The sequence below is a fragment of the Chiloscyllium punctatum genome, chromosome 32 (assembly GCF_047496795.1).
Source record: "Chiloscyllium punctatum isolate Juve2018m chromosome 32, sChiPun1.3, whole genome shotgun sequence".
NCBI lineage: Eukaryota > Metazoa > Chordata > Chondrichthyes > Orectolobiformes > Hemiscylliidae > Chiloscyllium > Chiloscyllium punctatum.
Window position 1 is genome coordinate 71,329,200 of NC_092770.1, and position 21,276 is coordinate 71,350,475.

Below are 21,276 nucleotides of genomic sequence, written 5' to 3' on the forward strand. Positions count from 1 at the left end.
ACCAACTGTCCAGATATCAAAATATGTTGATGAATAAAGTATATTTTTGAAATAAAAAAAGATAAGTGGGGTAAATACATTGTCTCACATGCAAATCTAGCAGGAGGAAGAGAATCCCAGCTTTTAGCTGTAACAGAGAGAGGAATAAGAGCTTCCACATCCAGCTTCAAGATCCCAGCAACTGTAGAGAGTAAAACCAAAATCCTGGTTCTGTGGGAGCTTAACTCCACTCATTCAGGCTGCTTCTATTGTTCCAACTTAAAGCAGAAACCCAAGGCCTCACAAGCTGTTTATTGGCTTTGAGCAGACTGCTCTGAACCTCTCTCTCAACCTTACTTCATCAAAAATAAAGATCAAAATACACCTCTTAAAGCCATAGTATCATCACAGTATTTATCTGGATCATTTTCTAAATTGTGCTTGATTATTTTGAAGAACAGTCTCTGGACCAGATTTCTCTCTGCAGATACTGCCAGACCTGCTGAGCTTTTCCAGCAATTTCTGTTTTGGTGCTCAATTATTGCTCCTTTTAACATGTGTTGTGATATTAAAGGCACTGTAAAAATGCAAACTGTTGTTATAAAAGTATTATTAAGCTGTATTTAATGACCGAGATTACATTACAATTTAACAAGTTTAATGTGTGCCCAACAAATTTCCAGAATTCATCTGTTAGACTGCAATTTGAAAATACATGCCTCCCTTTATTCATATTAAGTGATTTTGCCTTACCCTCGCTACTCAACATATCGTCTATGGTGCCTTGGTGAGTCACCACTGGCACTTCTGTAGTTTCTTTATGTTTCATCTTAACCAACATGCACATGTATCTTTTGCCTGTGCTGCTAGTTTATTTATTCAGTTCAGAGAAGTGCTAATGAAAACAGTCGTTCTGCACTTTTCAAGTTTGATGTACGTCTAATTAAACTCCGAACAATTTTACTTAATAATGTTTTTCAGGTATTGTTTTTATTAGCCTCAAAGTTTTCACTTCATTTTTTTCTAGAATTTCCTGGTGATGTTTTCTTGGAAATCTCTAAAGTTCCTTAAAGGACATTGAGATTGATACCCTGACAAGATATTCTTGTAAGGCATTAATCAATTGATAAACTTAACTCCTTGTTAAGAATCTGTTGGGGATTTTCACTTAGCTTATGTATGAACTTGAGACTCAAAGTTGAAATTTGTTCTTTCATGAGTCAAAATTCACTCCTCTCAGGGATCCCTGCTGAGGGAAAGTTATCATAAAACCTTAAAAAATGAATTAAATTGTTTATTACCCAAAATGACCACTATCAGCCATTAAACATTGAATAGGAAAGTAATTATTAGATAGGATTAATTGACAAACTAAGTTCCAGAGGCATTCCAATTGAAACATAGTAACTTTGATTATTAATTTATAGTTAATATTAATGTCTATGATTGATATTACTTATTGATTAGTGTCTGATTAACAATTTTGGAGAGGCAATCTGTGAAGATGAAGTTACTATAATCCTGTAGGGCTACTCTTTCATGAGAGAGATAACTGGTTTAACACACCTCAGGTGAGAGGAGAGGTTGAGAAGGAGAATCGGTCATTGTAACGTCAGCTGGTGCAAGAATTGAACCTAAGCTGTTGGTATCACTCTGTAGTGCAAACCAGCATCCAGCTAACTGACCCCTGAGGGGATCTAAATCTATATATTTACAATTAGCAGTTGCCCCAGCACTTAAACAAACATCGATAACTCCAGGTTTGATTGATTCTAATGTTGTCCATGTTGCATTTTGAATATCAATTAAATATGGGGAAGATAGAGCCATCTGCAAGGCCCCTGTCTTAGTTCAGCTGCTGCTAGATGCCTTAATCCTTGCTTTTGATGTTTCGATCTTTGATTATTCCCAGTGCTCAATGGGCAGACTCCCATCTTCCACCCTCAGTAATCTTTCTTCCATTCAAAATACTGCTGTCAGTACCCTAACTTTCATTTCTCTAGCCCTTTATATCTCTCCAATGCTACTCCCACAATTTGCTTGGTCCATTAACAATATTAGAGGAGCAATCATCTGATTTCATCTCTCAGCCATTGGTGGCTGCACCTTCACCTCTCCTTACATGGGTCAAAGTCAAGTTTGCCTAGTACTGCCCAGTGAAGCAACTTGGGCATTTGGCTGCTTTAGAAATCCTATATAAATGTAACTTGTTATTATAGGATGCCTCAAAACATAACCTCTGTTTTCATCACAATAATCCTAATGCCTCACACAAGTTGTTCCAGGGAATGATCATCTTGTGTAGAAGTGTTAGGTGAAACGGAATACTGCAGATGCTGGAGATTAGAGTCAAGATTAGAGTTATGCTGGAAAAGCACAGCAGGTCAGGCAGTATCTGAGGAGCAGGAAAATCAGCATTTCGGGCAAAAGCCCTTCGTCATTCCTGATGAAGGGCTTTTGCCCGAAACGTTGATTTTCCTGCTCCTTGGATGCTGCCTGACCTGCTGTGCTTTTCCAGCATCACTCTGATCTTGTGTAGAAGTGTTGCCAAGTCCCTGACGAGCTATCCTTTCTGCTACACATTGTGACTCTCCTGGCTTTGAACCTTGACAGACAAGGTTGTTTCTTATTGCACTTACTATAAGACCATAAGAAATAGCAACCAGAGTATATACCATTCGGCCAACTGAGCCTGCTCCGCCATTTCATAGGTTCTGGCTGACCCAACGTTCCTTAGTCCACTTTCCTAGAGTCAAGGGTTATTCTCCTATCTCAGCTTTAAATATACACAAGAGAATCTGCCTGCTTCCTCCCACCCTCCCCCTTACCCCCTGGGCAAGGACTTCAAAAGAAGAAATTCCTCCTCCTCCCAGTCTTAAATTGGCGCCCTGATATCCTGAGGTCATGCCCTCTGACCCTCGAGGGGGAAACATTCTCTCAGCATTTACCCCTCAAAGCATCCAAGTGAGATCACTTCAGTAATCCTTTCCCAAGAAAGACAGCGCCTTCTTAAAGGAGAGATGAAATACTGAGCACACATCAGGCTGTGACAGACTGTATACTTGTGCTGCAATGACTTGCCTTTCACAGGAGGGAGCTGTTGGCACACGAAGCGGGTGATGGTTACAGAGAGATAGTGTGTGTGTGTGTGTGTGTGTGCACACCCAACACTGACTGCTCCAGCTGTTCAGTGCCCAGACGTGTAGCACTGGGGTGGAGTTCTTAACAGGTAGAGCGGAAGGAACTCCCGGAGCGATGGGTCACCACTGCCCGCTGGCCAGTTGTTCATTTACAGGCACTCCGATATAGGGAGCGGAGCGTTTGCGGGAGAAAACGCTGGGGAAAAAAATACGATGCACCTTCCATTCGACCCACCTTGGAAGGGAATAAATGCGGTTGAAGTGAAAGTACCGAGCGAAGTAAGAGGAGCTTAGACTGGCAGCCGCTGAATGCTGCAGTTTGTCCGGAGATGAGTGAGTGACCCGAGCTGTGTGATTCGGTAACTGGTGGGTGGTTCCTGAAGGGAACAGGGCAACGGACACACAGGAGTTGCCCGCACACCTATCCACAGGGAACACAGTCCACGCCAGGCGCTGCACCTTCCCGAAGTCCCTGCACCCTCTGAAGGACTCCAGCCTCTTGTGTGGTTCACCTGCTCTCAATAAGGAATTTGAACCTCTTCCCCCCCCCCCCCCCCCCCACAACCGGTGAGAACGAAAGATAGAGAGAGAAGAGGGGGGGAGTTGAAATTCAAACAGCCCACCGTGGGGTTGCTGCACCTGAGTGGAAGGGAAACGGAGGAAGTTGCAAAGCGTTGAGAGGCGAGTCATGAAGAGGACACAGAACTGAGCAAATTCCCCCGGAGGAGAGTTTTGGGGTGGGAGGGACAGTGAATGAAGAATGGGGACCAGACCAGAACACGGTTCAGTCCTGCCTCAGTGATGCTGAGACTTGACTCCGGATTTCAAGGAAGCCCCTTCAGTATACTTCCAGAGAACGCATTTCTTTATATAAGTGTGTCTGTGAAATAAAATGGGAATCTGGGAACTGCCTCAGTGTGTGCAGGGACTGAAGACTGAGGGGGAGGAGGGAGATTGATCGGGAAAGTGACTTGTACACCGCCCGAGCGCTGTGAAGATGCTCTGCTGCCTTCTCGCCTTTGCATTCTGCGCCCTGATTGGGACACAGCCGAGTGGAGTCCCTGTGGAGCGCCTGAGGACTGAGGACAGGGCTCTAGCCGGGCCGGCCTCTCTCTCAGCGGGCACCCGGAGGAGAGGTGAGGGCGTCCCGCTGCTGCTGCCCCAAGGAGCCGCTTCTGGGCAAGCGGGCGGCTTTTTCCGGAGGTCCAAAAGGGGAGCCGCTGGCCAGCCGAGAGGGAGCGGGAAGAAGCGAGGGAGGGCTGGACAGGCTGACAACTCCACTGGCGAGCTGCAGTGGGAGTTGGCTGCTCCCCTGTTTCTCAACAGCTCGGCAGGCCGCTCGGACACTGCCCCAAGGGCAGTGGGCTTCCTCAACAGTTCGGCTGGCTCCGTCCCGGTCCCGGACAGTGCCCCGGCTCTCCTCCCTGTCCAAGCCCCAGGCAGGAGGCGCCAGCTGAAGAACCCTTTCTATCCTGTGAACGAGGACTCGTACGGCGCCTATGCTGTGATGTGCCTCTCCATTGTCATTTTTGTGATTGGCATCATGGCCAACCTGTCCATCATGTGCATCGTCTGCCACAACTATTACATGAGGAGTATCTCCAACTCACTCCTGGCCAACCTCGCTTTCTGGGACTTCATCATCATCTTCTTCTGTCTGCCTCTGGTCATATTTCATGAGCTGACTAAAAAGTGGCTGCTGGGAGATATTTCCTGCAAGGTGATCCCTTATCTTGAGGTGAGCAATGAACTGGGCAAGCAGCCTCACTAGCGGTGAATGAATGTCTGCACACTTTGTTGATACTGGCATCCTAACATTGCAGTTGGTGTGTAAGCATTGCAAATAACCCATTCATTCTTCAGCTGTGGGCCTTACTGGCAAGATCAGCGTTTAGCAGTCATCCCTTGTTGGTCTTGTGAAGGTCTTGATCGGTAATCTTCCAGAATGCCTGCACTGACTCACTGGGCGATACGCGCTGCGTGGGCGATATGGGCCGCAAGGGCCATACGCACTGTGTGGGAGATACGCGCTATGTGGAAGATACAGACTGTGTAGGCAATACAGGCAGTGAAGGAGATGCAGGCTGTGTGGGAGATACAGGCTGTGTGGGTGATACGCAGTCTGGGAGATACAGCTGTTGGGGGATACGTGCTTTGTAGGTGATACCCGCTGTGAGGGAGATATGGACTGTGTGGGAGATGCAGGCTGTGTAGGAGATGCAGGCTGTGTAGGCAGTATAGGCTGTGTAGGCAACACAGGCTTTGAAAGAGAAATGCGCTGAGTGAGAGATACGGACTGTGTGGGTGATGCAGGCTGTGTGGGAGATGATGCAAGGCTATTACATAAATGTTCCCTGGCGATCTAAGAGCCCCATGTACATTTTCTTGTCTGTTGCCTCTACCACACAATTTTGCTTGTTCCCAATAATCTCTAATACTACTGAAGAGTCATTTACTCGAAACATTAAGTCTGCTTTCTTCCCATAGATACTGTCAGGCCTGCTGAGTTTCACCAGCAATTTCTGTTTTTGTCTCTAATGCTACTATTTCAGGACAGGTCAGGACCCACTCTGAAGATATACTTCCTTCATTCATTCACTGCAATGCCAAGTCGCTCATAGGCAGATAAAGCATGTCTTTATTGGAAAGCAAAATATTTCAGATGCTGGAAATCTGAAACAAAGCACAGGGAATGCTGAAGAAACTCAGACGGTGTGAGACAGAGAAACAGAGTTGACATTGCACTTCCAGTATGACCTCCTCAGTTCTAGTTGATGGTTAGTTTTTGTTTTCTGGAACAGCGTCACTCCCCATTCAGTGGGGTTAATCAGAGGACTCTCACACTCTTCCCATAGGCATAGGCATGTCGGAATAATTTACGGATAATCAGCCCTGTTTAGCCACATTATAAGTCCCAAGTCCTGGAGAAGGACTTAAGCCAAAGCTATACTGCCACTTTAGTTGGGATGCGAAGTGGTAACTTGTTGATGACAGCACTGAACCTGCACTGAAAAGGCCACTGTAAATTGTGATAGTTGCCTTTGTGACCAGTAGAATTCATACATTTGGAAAGGAAGTCAATACCAAGAATGAAAACCTGAAATAATATTTCCAAAATCAGAACACTCAGCAAGTCAGTCAGCTCCTGCATCAAGCCAAGGGCTTAATGTTTCAGGGGAACTGAAATGAAAACTGATTTTTAAACAATATATTGCAGAACAGCTGAAAAGAGGCAGCTTTATTAATGAGTTGAATAATATGCTGCTTAAAGTTATTATCTTTCTTCATCTCTGTTTCCTTGGTAACAGCATGTTGGGGAAATAGCTTGTCTGTTCATCTGCCTTGTTACATTAAGATAGATGTTATCACCCAAGTTAATAATTAATGTTAAGCACTCTATAATAATATTCTGGCAGCCTTATACAAATAGAATACAGACACAAGCATACATTGGGTCTCACCTGTCCCATAGTTGAATGTGACAAATATATGTTGTGTAAATATCATAAACTATTGGATTCCTTCTTGTGAGCTGATTTATATTCGTAATATAACGGGTAAGACAAGGTATCCAAATACAAGAGAAAATCAGCAATGATCGATCCTGTTATAATACCTCTAGTGAAATAAGCCTGATTGATTGTGTGTTTTACTGGTAACACCAGTGCATAACAGGAGGATATGAGCAAATTTCTGAATAGATCTGTCAGTGGTATTGTATTAAGTTAAAACCCATAATAGTTTTAAAGTAATCTTGTCTTGATAATTCTCAACTGTTAAAGTTAAATTCATGCATTTGTACTCCAGCTCTGTTAAAAATGGGATCCACAATTGCAGTTTCTGTGTAGGATCCATTCATTGGCTGCTTGCAGTTTGACTTTAGCTACTGAACAAGCCTTCAGTGTGCCAGATACAACAACATTGCTTAACAATATAACAAGTAATCCCAATTACTGTAGTGTTCTTAGGGATCTAGCAAATGCATTTAAGTTATTTTAAGGTATTCTTTTTAAAAGAAATATAATGTTTGAGATGCATATTTTAAACAATAATATCCTGTTGTTTCATGAAATTTGCAACCTGTGCAATGTAACACCATAAACATCGGCTCTCTAACATTATGCATACTAACGGGCTGAGCTACAAAGGGACAAACCAGTGCATTTTCTAACAGAGTAGGTAGTTGGTGGAGAAGTTGGATTGCAATCGTATGTGGGAATCTGGTTGATTTCCTGCTCAGGATAAGAATACAGTTAGCAGAGATTGCTTTTTCCAACACATCCAAAACTTTGCCACAGTGTCAATTGAATTAACTCAAAATAGTTTCAGCACTTAATTGCAGATTTTCAAATATTACCCTTTAGTCAATGCCTGTTAAGTAACTGTAATATTTGGACAGGCCCAAGGGCACACAAGTGTGCCACAGCTGTCAATATGTAGGTTGTTGTCTACGTATCCATCACTAATTCCTTCTTTGTTATGAGTTTTAACTCTAATATTCTGCAGGCATTCAGAATCATGCTTCATACCATTGCGGCAATGCTTATGATCTTCAAGGCTAAATGGGAGCGCACATTGCATCAGAACATCAGAAATGATCTTTTTCTGTCATAGAATGATGAACCAAACAAAAGCTCCCTCATCAATATCATCCCTCCCACTTTGTTCTGCCATCATTATAAATCTAGTCCACTAATTGGTATCAGTTAACTGCACACAGATCAAACGTCAACAGTACAAATATCAGCTTGTGTAGCTCAATTAGCCTAGCCCAGCATTCATCACATTGTAATTCACAATAGAACCCACAGCATTAAACACACAAAATTAATTAAATTGGTTTGGCAAGTGCATAAATTAGAATGACAAACTGCCATATTTCAGAAAGTGCAAATGTATTCATAGAACTATTCAGAGTGCATTTAATTTGCCTACCATTCTGATGTGCTTTCTATATTAAAGTATGCACATTATAATTTGCTGGACAAATAGAATATTAATACTGAGTTGCTAGGGCTAGCATTGGCCTATATGGTACATGGATCCTGACTATAGTCTGGTACCTTTCAGCCAGTTAAGTGCATATTGATTGTCCAAATAGTTATGCTGAGAAGTAGATAGCTTCTTATTGTCTGTGCACTGTGGTTGTAACATAAGGCAGAGATGAGACAACACAACTTGACTCAGTGAAATCCATCCTTCTAATATTCTATAACCATGGCAACTTATTGTAATCCCAATGACTCGAATGTTTGTATACCTATATCTTAACTAGCAGAATTTGTTAACTTTTGAGGATGCAACTGCTTAATGATATTTAAAATAAATTCCATAAGTTTCCAATACTTTATCCAAATTGTTTCAAAATAATCTTGATTAATTTTATTTGCATATTGTTTAGTATAATTCATAATGCCCCACCTTTGTTAACTAACTCCCTTCTAGACTGAAAAGCTTATCTTACTCATCATTTTTCTACAATAGAGTGAAATCTATCATTGCATAATGTAATCATTGATTTATTTTAATGATGCATTTCTTTACATGAGATCCATCTTGGTCTTGTAACATTTTGATTACAGCTCTTTGTGAGGTCTGCCCTTTGTATTATAAGGTCTTAACATAAAGCAGACTTCTATTATAATGTTTGGGTTAGGTACCCCAGCTTTTTAAAATTGCTTTGTTACAACATCTGAGCATCATAAATGACTTACTAGCAGCAAAGAAGGGTGAATTTATTCAATAAAAATCATTATATTTTGACACATTTTTGAAATTAGTTAAAACCCGTGCTTGCCAGTAGGTGCCAGTTTTGAAGCTAATAGGCTCCAGCTTTGAGTGCAAAAGGCACCAGGTTTGATCTTTGCCCTGTGTTGAATGAGTTAATCTGTGCCCAGGAGACGAAATTGAGCATTCCTTCTATTCTCATACTGTGGCTGTCAGGTGAGTTGAATCATAGAAACCCTACCATGTGGAAGCAGGTCATTTGACCCAACGAGTCCATACCGACCCTCCAAATATCATCCCACTCACACTCACCCTATCCCTATAGCACAGCATTTCCCATGGCTAATCCATCTAAACTACCCATCACTGGACACAATGGGTAATTTATGATGGCCAATCCACCTAACTTGCACATCTTTGGAGTGGAAAGGAAACCCAATCCGACACGGGGAGAATGTGCAAACTCCAAACAGACAGTCACCCAGGGTGGGATTGCTTGTAATAGCTTTTGAATAGCTTGCTAATTGTCTATGTTTATACTTCTGAGTTCACAAGCCTCCATTTAAAATAAATAGGCAGCACATTGTTGACTAGTGGGCACAGGAGCAGAAAATCCCAACCTCTGCCTGGGGGCACACTCGAAGTTTGTTTCCTCTAGTGAAGTACTGTTATTAGGTGGCCACAGAGTCATACAACAACTTGGATCAGTTCTTTCCCAGAGGAGGTGAGGAAAGGGAGGAAATCTGAAGGGAGAGAAGTGGAATTGTGTTAAATCACATCAAATGGCCCCCACACAAATAGTATGTGCCAGTGTCATAAGTTTTTGCACCTTTAGTTACTTAAATTATAATCATAACATCTGGTGTGAATGAAATTCTTTCTGTCAATAAATTTAACAAAAAAATGTATGCCCGGCTATTATCTGCACTGCCCTTTGCTTTTAGTCCTTCCATTTTCAGTTTCTCACTGTGCATGATGTGAAGGAGTACTTAATAAGATTGGATTTATGGGAAGTTCAGAGCTTTTCATCACTAAAGTCAGACAGAGATATGTCTCTCAATTTATATAAAGTACTGGATTTAAACGAGGCATTGTCTTGTACATGTAAAAAGAGCCCGCATTACGAAAAGGGAACCTATTGTTTGCAAAGACAGGAGCTTAGTCTTCTTCCCTTCTACCCAACCCCCTCTCAACCAGATCTATGTATGATTCAAAGCTTTACATGGACAGTGTTAAGAAATTTAAACTAATTTAAAGTAGATCTGTGTTATAGTAAAATTCTGATATTTGACATTATACTTTTGAACTTCAGATTTTATAGAAATGTTACAATATAGATTTCATGCAATTTCCCTGCACAGATAGGTTCTTTTAATTGGATTCAGTGTGAAGCAAACCTCTTGTCTTCTGTTCTGATGACTGACTGGAGTGTTGAAACATTTAAAGCTTCATTAACAGAAATATTCAGGGTTTTTTTGTACAGAAGGACACAGAAAAAAACCTATATAAAACTTAGAGAGCAAGTCTATTGAAGTATTTTTGTTTTATTTATGTGTTGAGTGAACACGCTCCCTACAGGAAGAATGTTTGAAGTTGAAGGATTCCTTAATGTCATGCACATTCATCATACTGTGGCATAGATTAGTGACATTCACCTTGTTCCCAACCCATTGCCCCAGCACTTCATGAGGAAACAAAAGCATAAGCGTCATTAGTGAGTGAATATTTTAAACATTGTTTTATTAAAAAGATATTCTATTAAAGGTGTTTTTTGAAGATGAGATTGATCAAAGATTAAGGATCAGTCTTGTATTGTCAGAGAAATCTGAGTTTTCACGTCTCTTTTCGACTGTATCACATAAGACGTTTTGGGCTGTTTCATTCATTCATTTATTTACTGTCAAAATTTAGTAAATTGACCTCTTTTAATCCATTTTTTTGGAATAAGTGAGTCATTAGCAAAGCCAGCACTTTGTTGCTTCTTATTAACTACCTTGGATAACTAGAAATGCCAGAGTGGTGAAAGAGGAGCAGATATTACAATGCTGATTAGCAATGGTGGACATCAGACAGGATGGTAATACATTATAGAACCATAAACCTTCACAGTAAGGAAGGAGGCCATTCAGCCTAGCAGGTGTGCACCTGCTGCCAAGGAGCATCCAGCCTAACCCATTTTCCACCTCTTCCTTTGTACTGTAACCTTGTGGGTCAGCACACTTCAATACCTACCCCTTTCCCTGAATCTCGCCCTCTAGATATGGAACCTTCAACAAAGGGAATACTTTATCTAGAGTCCTCATGAATCATACGATGTGAAACTTGGCGGGAAATTTGGAGATGATGGTCTTCTCATGGTGAAGTTCATGAGTTTGGAAAGTGCTTTCAAAGAAGTCATAGCAGGATGTCGCAGTGCAACCTGTTGATGGGGCATAATGCAGCTACAATGCCATAGTGGGGGAGGAATTGAATATTCAAGATGGTAAATAGATAATGTTCTTCATCACAATTACTTAAATCTGTTGTTACAATAACACTTATCACGAAATACTGAGCAGACCAATGGTCTTTAAAGTGTTAATTTTGAAGGAAAGTAAGATAAAGGCTTTGGAAAAGAACAAAGTCTTCAAGAAAATTTTACAATGGGTGTATAATAGAGGTCCATCTTGTACATTATGCATCACAATAACACACAAAACCCATTGTTTTTAATGGTTTTCATGATTTCAATAAAATAAAAATATTAAATTAGCAATGCTAAATTAATTAGTTTTGAATTTATTGTTCAGTCACCATCACAAACTGGCTGTTCAAAGGATGAGTTCACTTTGTGCAAGAATAATATTCAGAATAGCTTTTTGACTTTGAAGGCATTTTGAGAATGGTGTCTTGAGAAAAAAATGTGGCATCCCGAAATATTGTGGGTTCAAACTCAACCCAGAGACTTGTACACAATTGGGACTGACATCTCAATGTAATATTTTGTGAGATGTGTCTTTAGATTGAGACATTAAATTGTGGATGTGAAATGTTCCTGAACACTATCTAAATAAGAGCAAGGAAGATCTCCCAATGTCTTGACCAGTACTTATTCCATAAGTAGCATGAATAAAATTGATGATCTGGTCATTTATCTCACTGATATTTGTGTCACTTATTGTTGTGAACAGATTACAGATTCATACATAACAGCATGACTGAACACTGAAAATAATTAATGGTGGAGCTTTTCAGAAGCACTTGAGGACTTGGCAGGTGCTATGTAAATGCAGCTTGTCTTTGGAAAATCTTTCAGTAATTAAAACTACAGAGAAAAACCATGTCGAACTTGATTTTTGAACATTTCCAATCTGCCCCAAATATTTCTTTTTCAATTGCCTTTTGGGGTAAAATCACCATGTTAAACTGGATACAGTCAATTCTTTTAGCACTTCCATTCAAATGACAAAGGACTTTTAGCACACGCATATTTATTTTTTGTCTTAATTTCTTCATTTATGTCACTGTTTTCTACTTCTTCATAGATTACTCCCACGTTTTTAGATATTCAGCTATCTATAAAGCTTAGACTTCCAAGCCTGCACCAAACTGCCATGAATTGTCAACCAACAGTTGATTCTAAGGCTTCTCGCCAATGTGTATGTTGGGGTGAGATAGTTATTGCTGGGAATGGGTAAACATTAGGATAAGTCAACACAATATAAAAGATTTACTTTCCCCATGGCTGCTCCAGTCTCTAATCAGTACAGCAAATTTTCAACTTGACTTGGTACCAAAACTTGGTGATGCAGTCATACCACTCATTTGAAAAAAACTCACCTGCTGTCATTTTTCGCTCACCGGCAGCTGAACCTTAACCACATCATCGGTTTTACACTGGGGTAGCAGATTGAAAGTCTGACCACATATTGTAATTCCTTGTTCTATGCAGCAAAGGTTAAAGATGTGATTAGCCTACTCAGGATCTAAGCATTTTTGCTGTAGCATTCAGAACGACAATAGTAATGTTGCTGGACTAATGATGTAGAGAACTTGAATTGTTAATCCTCATATGTTATTTTGAAAATTTGACTTTTTTTAAAACATATCAATTAAAGTCTCAAAGGAACTGTTGAATTGTTATAAAAGCGGCAAGTAATTCACTGGGACACTCAGCACAATAAGCTCACACTGGTACATATTTTCCACATTAGTCTCCTCCTACCCCTGGTCATGACCCACCCCCCAATCAACATTTCCTTCAACAATTTCCTCTTAGTTGCTTCTCTAGGTCCCTCTTGATACCAAGGAAATACTAGGATTAACATAGAGTGTTCATCCATTTTATGAAACAACACTTTTAATTGCCGACTGTCCCCTTAATATCTTTACTTAATCTATATTCAAGAAATACTTGCAAAGATCATTGTAAAAGTAACTTACCCTAATATCTCACACTAGTAAACTCTATTACATGTAAATTATGAACAAAGATTTGACAGGAACTGTAAAAATTATTAATATGTATCAAAATAAATAATGACTCAGTTGGTAGTTTTTTTTCTGGTATCAAAAATGTGGGACTTCACTTACATGGAGAAGTAGAAAAGAGTAAAGAAGATTTAATAGAGATGTTCAATATTATGAAGGGTTTTGATCAAATGGATAAAAGCTAACTGTCTCCAATTGCACACAGATCTAAGGAAATTGACAGGAAAACCAGAGGTGACATGACAAAACAGTTTTTATGCAGTTGTTGTGACCTGGAATTTCACTGCCTGAAAAGGTAGTGGAAGCAGACTCAGCAGCAACGTTTTAAAGGAAATCAGATAAATAATTGAAGGGGAAATGTTTAGTTGGACAATGGGAAAAAGCAACAGAATATATAAATAGTTGAATAACTCTCTCAAAGCACTTTTGTTGGCATGATGGGCGGAATGGCTACTTCCCTGCTGTATGATTCGATGATCTTCATTCTTCAGTGTTCGAGAAGCACATTCCTGCTGTTACTCACGCCTCTGTTGTAGAAGTACCTTGTCGAAGAGGTCATTTCTGCACTCATCTGTAAACATGATCTGGATGGCATTAATTTTTCTGGCCTTCCCACAGCAGGTACCAATATTGTTCAAATATTACCAAAATAAAATCAACAAATAACTTTAACAATCAGTAAAAATAGCATGAACTAATAGCGGATGTGAATTTCCACTGATAAACCTTTCTTCATGGTAATAGCAACAGGAGACATAGAATCATACAGCATGGAAACAGACCCTTCAGTCCAAACAGTCATTGAGTCATAGGGATGTACAACACGGAAACAGACTTTTGGTCCAACTTGATGCGGACCAGATATCCTAATGTAATCTTGTCCCATTTGCCAGCATTTGGCCCACATTCTTCTAAACCCTTCCTAATCGTATAACCATCCAGATGCCTTTTAAATGTTGTAATTGTACCAACCTCCACCACTTCCTCTGGCAGCTCATTGCATATACGTACCACCTTCTGTGTGAAAAAATTGCCCCTTTGGTCCCTTTTTTATCCTACCCCTCTCACCCTAAACCTATGCCCTCTAGTTCTGGACTCCCCCACCCCAGGGAAAAGACCTTGTTTATTTACCCTATCCATGCCCCTCATGATTTTATAAATGTCGATAAGGTCAACCCTGAGCCTCAAACATTCCAGGGAACCAAACATAATCCCAAACTAAAGTAGCCCCACCTGCCTGCTCCTGGTCCTTATCCCTCCAAACCTTTCCTATTCATGTGCTTATCTAAGTATTTTAAACCTAACTGTACCCGCATCCAGCGCTTCCTCAGGAAGTTCATTCCACACGCAAACCATCCCCCATGTAAAGAAAATTGCCCCTCATATTCTTTTTAAATCCCTCTCCTCTCACCTTAGAAATATGTCCCCAGTCTTGAAACCACCCATCCTAAGGAAAAGACACCTCCCATGAACTGTATCCATACTCTTCATGATTTTACAAACCTCTGCAAGGTCTCTTCTCAACCTCCTTATCATCATTCAAGTATGACAAGGGATTTTGAACGTCACACTTTACATCTAAACCCAAGCTGAGAAATATGACTGTGGTGGAGGTTTGCTGCATGCTATTACCCCCAGTCCATAGGCTGCTCTCGCTTCAGCAATGGCAAGGGAAGGAGGCTGTGCCAGGGAATACATCAGTGGTACAAGGATTGAAGTCACCCTCATCAATTGGCATTATTCTGCACCACGTTCTTGGCCAATTGACCTCACCCCAGCCCTTTAACTGAACTTTCCTCTGTGCAGAAATAAATAATATTGCGCCAGTTAATGTTTCTCTTATCCTTTCATCAACAGGTTGCTTCCCTCGGAGTCACCACTTTCACCTTGTGTGCGCTGTGTATTGACCGATTCAGGGCCGCCACCAATGTGCAGATGTACTACGAGATGATTGAGAACTGCTCGTCAACAACAGCCAAGCTGGCCGTCATCTGGGTGGGTGCCATGTTACTGGCGCTCCCTGAGATTGCTCTTCGGCAGTTGGTAACCGAGGAGGTGGCAGCCTCTGATGTGACTGCAGACCGCTGCGTTGTGAAGATATCGCCTAAGTTACCAGACACACTCTATGTGCTGGCACTAACTTACGACAGCGCCAAGATGTGGTGGTATTTTGGTTGTTATTTCTGTTTGCCCACCCTATTCACAATTGGTAGCTCTATCGTGACAGCTAGAAAAATTAGAAAGGCAGAGAAGTCCTGTGCCAGAGGCAATAAACGTCAGATTCAATTGGAAGGCCAGATGAACTGCACAGTCGTGGCCTTGACCATTCTCTATGGGTTCTGTATCATACCTGAAAACATTTGCAATATTGTAACTGCTTACATGGTTACTGGGGTCTCCCAACAAACGGTGGATCTTCTGCAACTCATCAGTCAGTTCCTTTTGTTTTTCAAGTCTTGCGTGACCCCAGTGGTCCTCTTCTGCCTGTGCAAGCCCTTCAGCCGGGCATTTTTGGACTGCTGCTGTTGCTGTTGTGAGGAATGTGGGCCGAAGTCATCCACAGTCGCAAGCGATGACAACGACAATGAATTTACCACAGAACTTGAGCTCTCTCCATTCAGCACAATACGACGGGAGATGTCCACCTATACCTCAGTGGCAACGCACTGCTAAAACATTTAGCACAGCTCACTTTAACAGGACATAGTGCCCCATCACTGTGTTCACAATGGTGTCATTTTTCACCCTGGATCAGCCATCCTTTGAAAACAAACTGGATCAAATGTCACTGCCAATGGAGCTCAAACCTATCAAGCACTGCACATTGCTATTCCTATATTTTGCAAGCAGGTCCGTTAATGAGACGAGAGTTCATTCGCGATGTTGTACTGTAACACATTTACAAACACACGTAAGGATGAAGAGAAATCTGTTTCAGAAGTGCAATTTAGGATGGTTTTCATGCATTCAGTGTGGATGAATAAAAGAAACTTTGTGTAATGTATAAATCAAACTCCACCAGAATCCGGAGTTGAAATCACATGGTTCCTAGTCCTTGAGTATGAAGAAAGCTTAAAAGTGAAGTCTGTGACATGTGATGTGCTTAGGGGATAGTGGGGACTAGCTAACCTACTGTATTTGCTCTATAGTAACTGCAGTTAGCTGATGTACATTGAATATATCTGAAGTTTGTAAGATTTATTGTTGGAAGCTGTATACATAGGCAGCATAAATGCTGGTAGACCAGATGTTGAGAAAATTCTGTTATTATTTTGTGATGTTAGTTTTGTAATAATGGAGAGAGATGAGTTATAAATCAGTTATCTTTGTTTTTTTCTTGAACTTTCCTTGTTATGGGCTCCAAAACTATTTGGAATTGTGGGATATGTTTTAAAAGAAAACACTCTATTCCCTGAAAATAAAACCTTGCATTGAAAAAAAAAAGAAGTATTGTGATTAGTAAATTCAGCTGTTATCTCTATGTACTAGCAGTATTTCAGTTGGAGCATAGGTTCATAAACATGCAGTTTGCAAACTAGGTTATCTCCAAGGGCAACCCAATGGAATTTCTGTGGGCTGGCCATATGGGGGCAAGGTTTCTCAAAACTTCTCTGTTTGTTTAAGAGGTGATTTAACAGAGATATTCTAAACTGATGAGGAAATTTGATAGAATGGATATGGCAAGGTAGTTTGTACCATCAGCAGAGTTCAGAGATGTCAGATAATTGTCAAAGTGTCCAGGGACGAAATTACAAGAATTTTCTTTTAAAGCAGAAAGTTATTCTGGAACTCAGTGGTAATTGAAGTACTGTAAATTTCAAAAGGGAAGAGAATATTTGATAGACTGCAGTTGCTTAGAGAAAGAAGAGGAGCTTTGATGCTGATCAGACAAAGTGCTAGCACAGGCACTATGGACTCTTTCTCTGCCCTACAGTTTGTATGTTGAGGAGGAATATCCAGACCAATGTCACAATGGCCCCGAATTAACAAGGTGGGGGGGGCAGCGGGGTGGGGAGGGGGGGTGGGGGTGGGGGGGGGGCGGGCAGGGTGGTCTTGAAATTGTGGATGAGCACCTAGTGCATGGGAAAGGTCCAGCATCATAGTGGTCTTTCTCACCTTATCATCACAGCCCCATTTATATAGTCTGCTGCACAACTCCAACAAGGCAGCAGGCCAGTGGTCAGGAGCGTCGTCAAGCATTAGGAGGTCATCGTGACTTGTGGGATGGGTATCAGAAAGGGCCAGTAAATTCAGGTGGCAAATAGGGATGCTGGAGGGGTGCAGGGTAGGTGGGAAGAGCACCACTGATGAGGTCTTGATGAAGAGGAACAGAAATCTGGGCTGTGGTAAGGACTGGGAGAAGCTGATGGCTGGTGAAAGCCCTACAGCTCTTCTTGGCCCACAGGGTCATAAAGGAGTCAGGCCTTAATAAGATTAATAGTCGGCACACCCGACTCAGACCCTGCAATCCAAAACGCAGCCATATCCTCTCCCAGTGTAATTACAAAGCATAGGGGCCAGGATGTTTTCTCAGTCGTGACCTTAGAATGGTAAGTCAGCCAGCCCCTGTTCTTTTTTTGCAGGAGCCTCAGCAATAGCCTGATTTCTGCTTTCACAAGTTTGAATAGTCAGGCTTGATGTTGGATTGTTCCATCTCTATTTTCACTTTCCTTCGACCAGGAAGATTGAGGTGGTCAAATAAAGGCAATTGGTTCTATTGTAATGTATTTTACTAGCTGAAAAGATTTTTTAAATCAATGGTAGCACTACATTCCTCTGATTGGTGGAATTGGGTGCCACTGGGATTGAGTTGTTTCATGATAACTTTGAGACATCTAATAATTAGTAAGTGAAAGACTCATACCAATTACTGGTGGTTTTTAGGAGTTTTAAAATATACAGGGTATTTTCCACATACATAATTTAAAAGCCATTAAGTTGTATATTGCTGATAAATTTGGTTCTGAGGTATAGTGACAAGGACTTGCCCATGATAACTGTTTCTGTGCCACAGCTAACCTTCCATCTCTTTCAGTGTGATCATGACCATGAGACTTAAAACCCTGCCATCTGCAAATGATTAGTCTTGTTATTTGCTGAGCATCTGCCTCTGCAGTATACAAGGTTAAAACTAACTGTCAAATGATCACAGATGTTCAGTCTTACTCGGCAAGTCATTAGAGAGGTTAGAATTTCATTAAAACTGTGTATGTTTATGTTCAGTTGTCTGTCACTGTCCTGCCATTGTCAAGACCAGCACTTTGGTGTCTCGCAAATTGTTATGCTACTCTTGAAACAAGTATACGTCAATATTGCTCAATAAATGTGTCGCACATCAAAGTTCTTTCGGTGGTTGGTGGCTCTATGGAAGTTATTTTACTTCATATATTTGAATGATGTTGACCTTTGCTGTACATGTTCCTTTATATTTTTGAATGGTTGGTCAGTCAACAAATGTAAATGCCTTTCTACAGAATAATAAAAATTCTACTTAAAAATGTTGTTGTAACTTAAAAACACCAGAAACTCTGGATCATGATATATGCAAATTTCTAAGTCACACGAGAGAGGGCAGTCAGTCCGCCCATCGGATATGTCAGCTCTCTGGAACAATTGCTGGATTGAAATTCCCCTAGTCTAGAATTTTAGCCCCTACAAGGTTATTTCCTTCAAGATTCTATTTGAAATCATTGATCATCATTGTTTCTGCCTGCCTTGCTGGCAAGTTCCAGATTATTACAGTTCTCCATGTAAAGAAATTCTTTTTCACATTTCCTTTTGTCTCACTTGTTCAGAATCTGAAATCTGAATCATTCTGGTAAATCACCTCTTCCCTACCCTCATATCCATCCTAAAGTGTGGTGACCTGATCTGGGGCATTACTCTAACCTGTGGCCTAATCAGTAATTCAGCATAACTTCCTGCTTTTGTTCAGAGTACTCCTATTTATAACCATTATGATTATGTATGCTTTGGTAACTAATACACTCTGGTAAAAACAATGACTGCAGATGCTGGAAACCAGATTCTGGATTAGTGGTGCTGGAAGAGCACAGCAGTTCAGGCAGCATCCAAGTAGCTGAGAAATCGACGTTTCGGGCACAAGCCCTTCATCAGGTTGTTTTTACCGAACTAATACTTCAAAGTTCTATCACATACATTTCCTCTGTTCCTGTGCAGCCTTTAAAATTTGGCCATTAAGTCAAGTTGGCATCTCCTTACCCCAGAATGCACTTCTCTCAATTAATTTCCATTTGCCACAAGTTGGCGATTCCAATAGACTATTCATATTTTCTTGCAGTCATGTTGTGTTATCCTCACTGCTTGCACTCCTTCAAACTTTTATTCTGCCTTCTGATATTTGTTACTATCTATATACATCAATAAATGCAGCAGTCCTAACAGAGATACAAGTAGTGTTGATGGTAGTTGCCTCTTCTCCAAGATGGGGAATTTCAAACAAGGGGGCACATTTTTAAGGAGAAAGTGAGGACTGCAGATGCTGGAGATCACAGTCGAAAAGTATGGTGTTGGGAAAGCACACAGCAGGTCAGACAGCATTTGAGGAGCGGGATAGTGGTGGGTAAATGCAGGTGGGGAGTGATAGTGATAGGCCGGTGCAGAGGGTGGAGCGGATAGTTGGGAAGGAAGATAGACAGGTGGGACAGTTCAAGAAAGCGGTGCAGAGTTGGAGGGTTGGATCTTGGATGAGGTGGGGTTGGGGAGATGAGGAAATTGGTGAAATCGATGTTGATGCCATGTAGTGGGAGGGTCCCAAAGTGGAAGATGAGGCATTCTTCCTTCAAGCGTCGAGTAGCGTGGATTTGGTGGTGGAGAAGACCCAGGACTTGCATGTCCTTGGTGGAATGGGAAGGGAGGTTGAAGTGGATGGCCACAGGGTGGTGGGGTTGCTTGGTGCGTGTGTCCCAGAGATGTTCTCTGAAGCGGTCTGTGAATTGGTATTGTACAGGAGACTACATCGAGAGCAATGGACATAGTAGATGAGGTGTTTGGATGTGCGGGAAAATCTCTGCCGTAAGTGAAAGGATCCTTTGGGGCCTTGGATGGAGGTGACTGGGGGGGGGGGGGGGGGGGGGAGGTGTGGGCACAGGTTTGCACCTCTTGCAGTGGCAAGTGAAGGTGCCAGAAGTGGAGGGTGGGCATGTGAGGGCCGTGGACCTAACAAAGAAGTAGCAGAAGGGATGGTCTCTGCAGAATGCTGATGGAGGGAAAATAAATATATCGCTGGTGGTGAGGTCTGATTTTTAGGTGGTGTAAATGGCAGGGGATAATGCATTGTATTAGGAGATTATTGGGGTGGAAGGTGAGGACCCGAAAGTTCTATCCTTGTTGCGTTTGACAGTGTGGGGTTCAAGAGCAGGAGGAGATGCGCTAGAAAACATCATTGATCACATGAGAGGGGAAATTGTGGTCCTTGAAGTAGGAGGCCACATTTTTAAGGTGGGAGAAGAGAAATATAAAAAAGATGTGAGGTAATTGTTTTACACAGAAGGTGGTTCGCATATGGAATGAACTTCCTGAGGAAGTGGTGGTGGAGGTACAATTACAATGTTTATAAGATATTTGAATAGATACATGAATACGAAAGGAGGGATATGGGTCAGGAGCAGGCAGGTGGTACTAGTTTAGTTGGGATTATGTTTGGTTGTGTTAAGGGATACTCTAGTCCGAGGTATAGACCGACGTTTCTGTGGCCAGCAGTGAAAAAGCAGAATGGTGTGTTGCTTCCCTGGTGCCAGGATCAAGGATGTCTCAGAGAGAGTGCCGAACGTTCTCACGGGGAAGAGGGGCCAGCAGGAGATCATTGTCCACATTGGAACCAATAATATAGGAAGGGAAAAGGTTGAGATTCTGAAGGGAGATTACAGAGATTTAGGCAGAACTTTAAAAAGGAGGTCGCCAAGAGTAGTAATATCTGGATTACTCCCGGTGCTACGAG

At 41.5% G+C, this 21,276-nt stretch overlaps 1 protein-coding gene across 1 annotated transcript; it reads left to right on the forward strand.

Annotated features, from left to right (window-relative positions):
* Positions 1 to 2,979: 2,979 nt before the first annotated feature.
* gpr37a (G protein-coupled receptor 37a) lies at positions 2,980 to 17,319 on the forward strand. Its single transcript, XM_072552658.1, has 2 exons — positions 2,980 to 4,857; positions 15,174 to 17,319. The coding sequence occupies exons 1-2, from the start codon at positions 4,117 to 4,119 to the stop codon at positions 15,987 to 15,989; spliced, it is 1,557 nt and encodes a 518-aa protein (XP_072408759.1). The 5' UTR covers positions 2,980 to 4,116; the 3' UTR covers positions 15,990 to 17,319.
* Positions 17,320 to 21,276: the final 3,957 nt, after the last annotated feature.

Bases quoted from the DNA above. Each gene is read 5' to 3' on its own strand.
- gpr37a (XM_072552658.1), top strand. From the start codon at position 4,117: ATGCTCTGCTGCCTTCTCGCCTTTGCATTCTGCGCCCTGATTGGGACA. The intron at 4,858-15,173 runs GTGAGCAATGAA...TTTCATCAACAG, and splicing joins AGGTGATCCCTTATCTTGAG to GTTGCTTCCCTCGGAGTCAC.